Source organism: Marmota marmota, unplaced genomic scaffold (genome assembly GCF_001458135.2).
Source record: "Marmota marmota marmota unplaced genomic scaffold, marMar, whole genome shotgun sequence".
NCBI classification, from domain to species: domain Eukaryota; kingdom Metazoa; phylum Chordata; class Mammalia; order Rodentia; family Sciuridae; genus Marmota; species Marmota marmota.
Window position 1 is genome coordinate 33,514,457 of NW_026000093.1, and position 10,626 is coordinate 33,525,082.

The 10,626-nt window shown below is 35.0% G+C and overlaps 1 protein-coding gene across 16 annotated transcripts in view; it reads left to right on the forward strand.

Annotated features, from left to right (window-relative positions):
* Ralyl (RALY RNA binding protein like) overlaps nucleotides 1–9,020 on the forward strand; it is a 650,608-nt gene extending 641,588 nt beyond the window's left edge. For all 16 annotated transcript variants that reach the window (XM_048782745.1, XM_048782744.1, XM_048782747.1 and 13 more), the window contains one exon: nucleotides 8,052–9,020. In XM_048782745.1, the coding sequence (XP_048638702.1) occupies nucleotides 8,052–8,069 (18 nt within the window). In that variant the 3' untranslated portion in view covers nucleotides 8,070–9,020. The remainder of the gene's footprint in view (nucleotides 1–8,051) is intronic.
* Nucleotides 9,021–10,626: the final 1,606 nt, after the last annotated feature.

Below are 10,626 nucleotides of genomic sequence, written 5' to 3' on the forward strand. Positions count from 1 at the left end.
AAAAAAAAAAAAAAAAAAAAAAAAAAAAAAAAAAAAAAAAAAAAAAATTCTCTCTCTCTGTCTCTAAAAAAATTAAAATGTTAATTAAATCATTCTAAATTAGTATCAAACTATAATTAAAATTAATTCCTTAAACGTGAAATCATATTTGGATGTACGATATTGGAACATAGTAACAGTATTAACTTTGTGTGATCAAAAGTTTAAAAGTTTAACTTTGTTTAATTGAAAACATTTCAAAAAAGTTTTTAAGTTACACAATGAAGTTTGTACTTATAAAATCCTTATTGTATATTTCTTCATTATATGTAAACCAGTGGGGAAAAATTAAGCAGTTATTGCAATGCATTCTTTTTTATGCTGCCTGTTTGTATTTCTTCAACCCTGATTAGCAGGAATCACATTCTCTAAAGTTCACCAGTAGAAATATACAAAGTCAAGTGTCTTATGTAGTTTTACACTTTCACTCTGTCTTGCTGTGTAGTCTTTTTCCAAGAGTCTCCATAGTCTCAAAATTTCCAAGATTGTTCAAAGTTCAAGTCTTTTCTGAGAATCAAGGCAATCTCACATCATGAGCTCCTGTGAAATAAAAAGCAATTTACAAGTATCCAATGTGTAACCATTTCCATTTACAAAATTAGGGGCATAGAAAGAAGGGATAGGACAAAGTAAAACTAAAATCCAGCTGGGCAAACAGGTCCTGTAGTTCTGTGTCTGGCATCTGGAGCACATGGCATGATGTCCTCTCCATAGGGCTTATATAGCTCCACCCTTGTGGCCTTATTGGTTGCATCCCAAGTGACCTTTCTCTTTGTTTGTCTCTGCTCAATTCCTATAGCTTTCCTAAGACCTTGTCCCACATTACTGGCATTTCTTAATCTCAGGGGTCTCCACTGCAGCTTCAGCTTCCTCCTTATATCTCCATACTTTGCCCTTTCAGGGGCTGTCCTCAGGAACTCCAACCCTGCTGCACTTTGCCTGGCCTCCCAGGATTTCCTTTGAAATCTTGGTGGAAACCTCCATGAACCCTAACTTCAGCATCCTGCATTCCTGCAGAACCAGCACCATGTGGTTGATGCCAAGTTCTGCTGTCACATGGAGCAGTAGCCCAGCCTCCAAGGACCCTGGGCTGCAGCAGCCTCTGAGTGTCTGGATGGCTGAGAACATTGAAAAACTTCCTAAGCCCCCTTGTGCGAGAGGATTCCCCACTGGTCTCTTTTCAAAAGAATTTTCACTTTTACTTGCTTGAACCTGAGATGGGTGTGGTCTTGCCAGCTCCTAAGATGCCCTCAAAGCCATCTTTCTTATTGCTTCTAGGCAAAGTCTTCAGGATTTCTTTAGTGGCAGTAATGTCTTTAACAACTGCAACTTCCTTAGGCCCAGTTTTACTCCTGCCGTTCAAGTCCAAGTTTTTCAAATCTTCCTGCTCTGTTTTCCACTTCTGAATATCACAATAAACTTGGCTAAAAGCTACCAGCAATACCCATGCCACTTCCTGAATCCTGTGCTAGTGCTCTAGACATTTCTTCTTCCAAATTTAGCAATCCATTGCTTTTAAAATCAGCCTCACAGAAAGTCTCAGGACACAGGCATAATGCAGACAACTTTTCAGCCAGAATATTACAGGAATGGCCTGTAGTCCAAATTCCAATAGAGACCTTCTCTGAACCCTCTCGCCTTTCATCACTGTCCATAGTCCTGTTGGTTTTTGTGTCTTCTGAGCTCTCACCAGAATCAGCCATTAAGCTCTATTTACGACAATATAAAGCATATCCAGCTTGTACTGCTAAACATCTCAAAATTTCTCCCACCAATTGCAAAAAGCTCAAAAAGCTTCTGAACCATATGGTCAAGTTAGTCATAGCAATAACCCCACTGTTGGAACTAATTTCTGTTTTAATCAGCTTTTTAGCTGCTGTGACTAAAAGACCCAACGAGAACAACTTTAGAGGAGGAAAAGTTTATTTGAGGGCTCACAGTTTCAGAAGTCTCAGTCCATATAAGTCCTTGGTGAACCAGAACAACATGACAGAAGAATGTGGCAGAGTAAAGCGGCTCACATGATGATTATGAAGCAGAGAGAGAGAGAGAGAGAGAGAGAGAGAGAGACTTCTCTTATCAGACACAAATATATAACCCAAAGCCACACCCTCAATGCCCCACCTCCTTCAGCCACACCCCAGCCTTCAGTTACCACTCAATTTATCCCATCAGGTGATTGATTCATTGATTGGGTTAAGGGTCTTGTAACCCAATCATTTCTTCTCTGAACCTTCTTAAATTTTTTCACACATGAGCTTTTGGGGGACACCTCACATCCAAACCATAACATTAAACCAGTTTAGAACTAAAGCAACCAGAGGATTTTGCTTTCCTGCAAGCAAATGGAGTCTCAAAAAGTAACTATGAAAGTTAATAAATTCACTACCTCTAGTGACAGGAATGCTAATGGAAGACAGGAGATTCTTAAGACAAGACTTTGCTACTTATGGTGGAAGCAATAGAGTATCAGGACAGTTGCACCTAAGTTAAGACCCAAGTCTGAGATGGAGACCAGGTAGACCTGCATTCTCAGTACAAGGTACTCAGGAGAGAGAATCTATGTTTATCAAATCTAATTCTCTAGCAAGTAGTAAATAAGCCTGTTCTTAATCTAGAGGGAGATAAGGTAAATATCAGAATAAGGTGCTTTTTTCCTGGAAATGAGCTCTCTCAATTCTCAGGGTTACCAGTTAAATAAATAAACCTGAAAAGTAGCCTTCAAGAAAAAACTACTATTGTGACATTAGCATATTCAGCAAGATGTATGGGAGTGCAAGAGGCCCCCTACTGCCCCTCAATGATAAAGAATAGTAGTTCTCAAAAAGCTGTAATCCTAACAGCTCAGAAGTCCAAGGCAGGAGGATCGCAAATTCAAGGCCAGCCTGAACAACTTAGTGACATCCTATCTCAAAATAAAAATGTGAAAGGGGTTGGGGATGTAGATAAGGGGTAGAGTTCCCGTGGGTCAATCCCCAGATACACACACACACACACACACATACACACACACAAAACTGTTGAGATGCCCAAATCAGCATCACTACAAAACCTATTACATATGCAATCATGGACCTCACTCCAGACTTAGATAATCAGAAAACTAACACCAAGTTTAATAAGCCCACTTGGTCATTCTAGAGGATCCCTAAAGTTTGACAACCAAGAATGTAAAGTCAAATGATTCATATCAGGATTCTGGGTTCAGCCAGGGTTTCCACCAACCTCCTGGGCTTGTATCTCAACCTGTATGGGTCTTAGTATCTTTATCTATAAAAGAAGAAAGTTAAATAATTTCTGATTCTTTATTGTTCAGATTCAATGAAATCCTGCCCACCCTGACCTGTAGCTTTGTAAATATTTTCTGTATTAAAGATCTTGAAATGCATATGGCAAATATTGGTAAAGCCAGGAGAGATTGGGTAGCAAGTAAGCAGGTTTTCAGGGTTTTGAAAGCTTCTTCCAAAATCCAAAATCTAAGGCTAGTCTTACAGATGTGTAGAACTTATCAGTAGCTTGAGGTAAATGCAAATTATCCTACCTGTAATAGATCAGCATGCACATTCAGAAGATCTGTTTATTGATTTACAGTGGTAACTATAACTGAACCAGTCTTGTGTGCTCTGGCCTGAGCATTCTCTTCCAACAGGCTAGAAATTATAAGTTTTTCTTGAGGAGCGTTGATGCAGAGCAGAGAGGTGGTTGTGCTGACAGTTGAATGTTCTGAGATTGCTGGTATGACCATGAATATAGTAGGAATATTCCCATTGTCACAGGGCAGGTTCACTTCCAGAGCTTGGACATATCTCCTGTGAATAATTCTCAGATGGGCACAAGTGGTTGCCCACCTAGATTCTCTTAACTGCTATACATCATTTTTATATCCACACATTCTTTCATTGGCTGATTTGACCAAGTTTTGGTTATATTCTAGTCAACTCTCAAATACCTAGAAACCTTCTGCTTCTCTTTAGTGACATTGCACAGTCTCTGCCTTCATCATTTAAACCTTGATTTTAAAGCTAAAGTCTCAGAAGACAATCAGAATCTTATTTCCACAATTACCATAGATTTTCGTTCTCTCCTGTGTTCCCTGTCCCACCTCCTATATGTTAAATGGTCATCAATTAAGGAAATAGAGACTCTTCAGAGTAGTTACCTTCATTTATAGTTTTTGTGATGTGTGATTCTTTTAGTCTAAAAGCAAAATGTTATTTTGTCCCCAAAAGCTTATTAACAGAAGGCAAGTTTTAATTTATAATAAGCAGTAGATGCTGAGAATCTGTTGGGCTATTTAGCTATCTGAATTAATACAATTCATTTCATTTCATTTGTAATGAGGAATTAGTTAAAGCCAAACACATTCACATCATTCATAAAAAGTGAATGTCTGAGCAAATACTCAAGAAATATGATCAATGATGACAATAAATATAAATAATTCCTGTTCATAAGACATTTTCTCTAAAACTTCATGTGTCCCATATCACCCACATAATTTTTTGCTTTTATAGATATTACCTAAAAATATAGTCTATCCAGATTTCTCTAAATGTTTATTAATTATAAACCTCAATTAGGAAAAGGATAAGCATTCCTAATACTTAAGTCACGAGACTTATTTAAAAGTATGATTTGGGGGGGATACAGCTGTAAATAAGGTGTATTTATTCTGCATATTGCTGTACCTATTTTATTTCAAACACATCAATGCTTGAAGTTTAAAATTAAATGTGCTTTCCCTGTAGATTAATATTATCTTTTTTTATCTTCATCAAATAGAAGTAAATTGCTTGATTCAATAGAATCCAGTCCCATCTCAGTGGCTCTCTTTGTTGTTTTTCAGAAATGAGAGAAATTGAAAGTTGAAAAAGCATTCATCATCAGGAGAATTTGTTTTAAAAGCATCCACTCTCCCATACAGCCAGCAGATAAATTACCTGCTCTTCAAGAGAGCACAATTAGTTTTACATTATACTAAACAAATCTCCTTAAGTGGTTGTCTCCCTTGAGAAAAAGGCAGCAAGAATGTCATAGTTTGTCTTCTTTCTCCCCGGCCTTTAGAAGTCTTTTCTCAGGCTGCATATTGTATAAAAGCTCCATGAATATATTTTACTACTGTTTTTCAAGAAGGAAAATTATATGCTTGACTTGCATCCATATGGTTAATAATACCTACTTCACAATGCAAAGTTAATGAAGCTTTTTGTTTTATAAATGACAGGCAGAAGCTTTATGGCAAGAAGTAAGACTTCAATTACTTTCAAACCTACCTTTCTTCTTCCCACAATAATTATTTTTATATAATCCTTTACAGTTAAGGAGCAAAATAAGGGGGAAATGTACTAAGGATGATGGAAGATGCACAAAAAATCTGTAGGCTGTTTTTTGTTCCTCTTAATCAAACAGTTGCTTAACTCCCAATGCCTCTTTTGAGATGCACAGGATGATGTAAAAACCCACTAAATTAATGTTACCTGCCAAGACCTGCAGAAACACAAAGATTAGTCAACACAGCTATGGCACCACTTTTAGCATTTTCCACTCATAATAAGAAAGTGATCAATGGAGACTTTGGAGGAAAGAGTGCAATTACAATCATATAAATAATCTTGGTTCCTTCCTACACACAGGGGTTATCAATCAAAAACTCAAAAACTGCTATGCCTCAGTTTCACATAGCAGCATTAGCCTAGAGGTTAATTTAATTTTATTTCTTTTTCATTTTTACATTGATAATTGATCATTTTTGGTATGTGCCTACAGGTTATGTATGAAATTTCCTTTGTACCACACAAAAGAGCAGCATGCCTATTTTGTACCAAAACTTTGTGCTTTAAAGACTAATGGACTTTCCCCATGTGTATAAACGCAGCCTAGAATTACATGAAGAACATGTGTGAGTGATGTTTTCATTTTTTAAAATGCATCTATGTATAATCACTAGATAGTATATACTGGGTAAGGAGAGAGAAAGGAAATAAAAGGGAAAAAGGAGTGAGGGAGAGAAACAGAGAAAGAGAATCAAAATATCAAAATATATTTGTTTCTTACTCCTAGAAGTTTTGAAATATAATTCATTTAATGTTTTTTTTAATTGTAGGAAAAAGACTCTGAAGGAAAGGTATCTTGTCAATTTTAAGTTAAGTGTGATTTATTAAGGTTTTAAAATCAAATTGTTAGGCATTTATTATTAGGATTATATTTATAAATACAGCAAGTTATACAAACAACTTCTGAGAGTCCTTTGAATAATGACTAGCCCAGATTAGTTAATTAAATGCATTCAAACATTATAAATGGCATTTTTAAATTCAATACATCTGATATCTTCTTGAAAAGTACTTTATTTGTGTGGTTTAATAAATAGTCTGAGAGTGAAAATTTTCTTAAAATCTAATAAATCAAATGTATCATTATTATGGCCAAAAGTTTTCTTATTCCAATATAATGCAGAAGCATAGTAAGATTTCAAGTCATAAAACTGAAATCCTATTCTAGATTAATTTTTCAGTGTATGTTCTAAACTAAAATCACAAGAATATTACTCAAGCTAAATTCTCTTAAATAACATAAGCACTCAAGTTACCAAATGGGCACAGGTTTTCTCCTTAACAAAAAATACTGGTACTAGGATTTCTATTGTCATAAGCATTTTATATTTAATTTGAACCCTTCTAGAATGAAAAGGTGTGTACTCACTGAGGACAACATTCCAGTTAACTGAAATTATTGAGATGGTCGTATTGATGAATGTGAAAGATGAGTGTGTAGGAAGGAGAGATTACCATCGAGGTTCACTGAGCTCTTTTCCACCAGAAATCTTGGCCAGACCTGAGAACTTAACCTACAGACATTCACAGCAATTCTCATCACTCAATAGCAAAGCTCAGTCTTTTTCAGAATCTTTTAATGGGCTTCCAAAATTTCTGTCTACTCACAGTAGATCAGCAACTCCCTTTCAAATAGTTGCCTTGATTTGCATGTATTTGACTCTTAAGACATACATAAACTTTTCCATTTAACTGAAAAGACCTTTGAAATTGATGGGATGACAATAGGTGCAATCATATTTTCTATCAAAGTATAAAGACCTGAAACTTGGTAAGATTCTAAGTAATTGCCTTTTCGCATTAATTGAATTTTTTATCATTTTCATCTTCAATTTCTCAATTCAGTTCTTCAACCAATTAGATTTGAGGTTTTATATGATGTTTTTGACTCACAGTTGCACCATGAAATTTATCTTCCACAGTCTTTTCTGTTTCTGGCCTTCTTCTTTTGCAAGTCAGATTGTGTAACTCAGATCAGAGACCTGTAGATCCCAGGTACAAAAATGCTTAAATGCACCCTGTTGGGGAAAGTATGCTACAGTCACTCTTATTAAGGACAGCAAAGATTCATGGGCAAATCAAATCCTTTCTTGAGCCTGGAACTTCAAGAGGTTCTGCTCTTACATAAGAGCTCAAGCTGAAAAATAATTGCTAATCTCAGGCAACAAATTGGATGGATTGAAAAAGTATTTATTGCTATAAAAAATAAATAAATTTAAGATTGCCTTGAACAATCAATCTAAGAATCTGTCACCAAAAATACTCATCCTATGGTGGAATCAGATGAACATCATTACCCTACGTTCATGTACAACTGCACATAATGGTGTGACTCTACATTGTGTACAACCATAGAAATGAAAAATTGTGCTACATTTATGTACAATGAATCAAAATGCATTCTGATGTCAAATTAAAAATCACCCTAAGGCTGGGGTTGTGGTTCAGCATTGTGCCAGGCACTGGGTTTGATTCTAAGGACCACATTGAAAATTAATAAAATAAAGTTATTGTGGCCATCTACAACTAAACAAAATAGAAAAAATATTCATCCTAAGGATCTAACTATTTCTTTATCCCTCTCTTGATTAAGCCCTAAAATCTAACTTACATCTTCTCATGCTAATAACAATGAAACACAAATCCCTGTGTTTTAAAATACTTTTTTTCTTTTCTCAGTTTCTACAGATAAAGTGATCTGAAATAATATATGATGACACAAAAACAGAAAAGAGAAACTGTGACAACCCCCAGAAATGTGAAAGAAGGTTTCCTACTGGATTGCAGCATCTTTGATTCGATTTGTATAAAAACCCAAATAAATAAGATGGACAGTATTGTTCAATTTTAGAAATTCCATTTCTTCTATGTTCTAAGCTGTATAATTGTCAGGTTTTTATGGTTTAAATTGTAAATGTGTTTCCCTCTTGCTAATTATGTTTTTTTTTAAGTCTTAAACTGTGAAGGACATTTATGAATGGTAAGAGAGACACTGTATACAAATGTATATTTGTAAAAGCTATTTTTATGATTAGCATGTCTCATTGTTGACCATATATAGAGTCAGGTGGTATGGCAATTCTACATTTAAAGCTTATTTACAATAGCATCATGTAAGAAAAGATACATTGTATGCTAGTTTTTATAATTTATTTTTAATTTATAGTTTAAAGTACTTCAGATCATAAGGATAAAATACTTGAAAAAGTTATATTTCTGCCCTCTATAAGCACCATTTTTATTAATAAAGAATGCAGTTATTTCACATGTGAAACAACAGTTAACTGCTGGTTTGACCTGTGACTAAATTGAGCATGCTTCGCTCTACTGAACTGAAATGATCCAGTTATTACCTAATATTTCAGTCTAGGCATGAGATTCCGTGGACAGGTTTAAATGTTCACACAGGTGAGAACTGGATTGACAAAGAAAAGATTGTCTTGTCTTTGGATCCAAAAATCTCAATTAGTTCATACATCACTTCACTTCATCTCCTGTTCCTAGGAATTCTTCATTCCCAAGCATTGCAAGTGTTTTCCAAATACTCTTAGCTATTGTCTTGTGCTGTGGAAATGGAATAAACCATCTTCACAGACTGTAGAATCCAGCATATAATTTCTTAATAAATACTGTTTCTTTTAAAACAAAGTTGGTGTGTGTCTTTCCTTTGGGGTGTACTTAGTTTTAATCTTCAGTGTGAACTTTTTTTTCAGACATTGCAAGGACACAAAATTAGCCCAATAATGAAAGTATGCATCTTTATTGAAGTGTGTATTAGATGTTCTATATGACCACACTCTTCATGAAGTGATCTGTATTCTGAAACACATTAGTTTGCCATGTCAAAGAAATCCAGATGGCCCTCAGACCTTGACAGAGGTCACACTCTCATTCTCATTTCAAGAAGGTATATTTTTCCTCTAGATACAGAATTTTAAGAAGCTATTTCAGGATAGAAAGCAAATCAACCTTATCTGGAAGCATTTGTGCTCTGCCAGATTAAATTTCTGTATCTAAATTACTGCACAATCTATATTAAAGAGCAGGGAGACAATATGTGTCACCAAAATCACTGGGGGAGAGGAAGTTCTTTTTTCAAAGAAACTGAGGAGATTAGAAAATCACCTTGATATGTATTTCCTTAGTTCTCTGTATAATTTCTTCAAGGTAATTTATCCTCTTTCTCTGTCTTTCAAATATAAACTAATGAAAATATGATATAATTTCATTGGATGAAGGCTATCAAAACCAAAGTTCTGAAGAAATTAAAAAGAGGTGCAAGGCCTGTTATTAAAGAAAATATGCTACATATTCTTATTTAATGTCTTTTATAAATTTTTACTATAGAACTTAAGACCCAGATAAGGAATGTATTTCCCTTTTAAGGAGATGTGAAAACCATAAGGTTAAACCCTGCTCACCCCCTTTGCTGGTCATAATAGGAATAGGAGAATTTGTGACTTCCCATGATTGGATTCAGAAACTGAATGTGGTTCCATATGGGATGAAATCAGCACAATGATTATTTGGTTTGCTACCAAGTAGGAAAATTTGTTGAGAATAATCTGGTGCTCCAGGGAGAGTCTATTATAGACAGTGTGTGTCAAGAAATTACATATGCAAATGTTTTTCCCAATTTTCCCTTTGTTTGTCCTTGTATTATTCAATAAATAGTGTGGTATTATCTAGCACTATCATAAATTATTAAAAGTATCATAATTTCCCTGGTGGTCATCAACAATTCTTAAAATAAGATTAATAATTAAAATTTATAAAATGAATGCTTTGTTATTGAATCTGATTTTCTTCCCACAGGCTCTGAGATATAACGTCAGTCTTTCTCTTGTTTCATTGCCCATTCCTACTTTAAGAATTTCTTTTGATGACAAAGATAGAATAAAATACACATCAGGTCAACAAAGCATAGATGACTTGAAATCGTAATCCCTGTAGGTTTACTTTAACAACTTCAAAGAAAACTTATAAGAGCCAAGGCTAAGAAGAAGGGAATATGAACTTTTTCCAAATAATGTCAAGCTCATAAAAAAAAAAAGCTAACAGAAAGAAATGGGGGCAAATGAGGACATACTTGCTATGTTCAGTTCAGTTCAAAGAAAATTAGACCCTGCTTGAAATTAGGTAAACTGGTCACCGGTGGTTACAAGCATGGGGAAATTACAAATTCTGTGTCCTTCTTCAACCAAAGAATAATTGACAAAGCGTAAGTACGGAACAGAATAAGAGGCAAATAAAA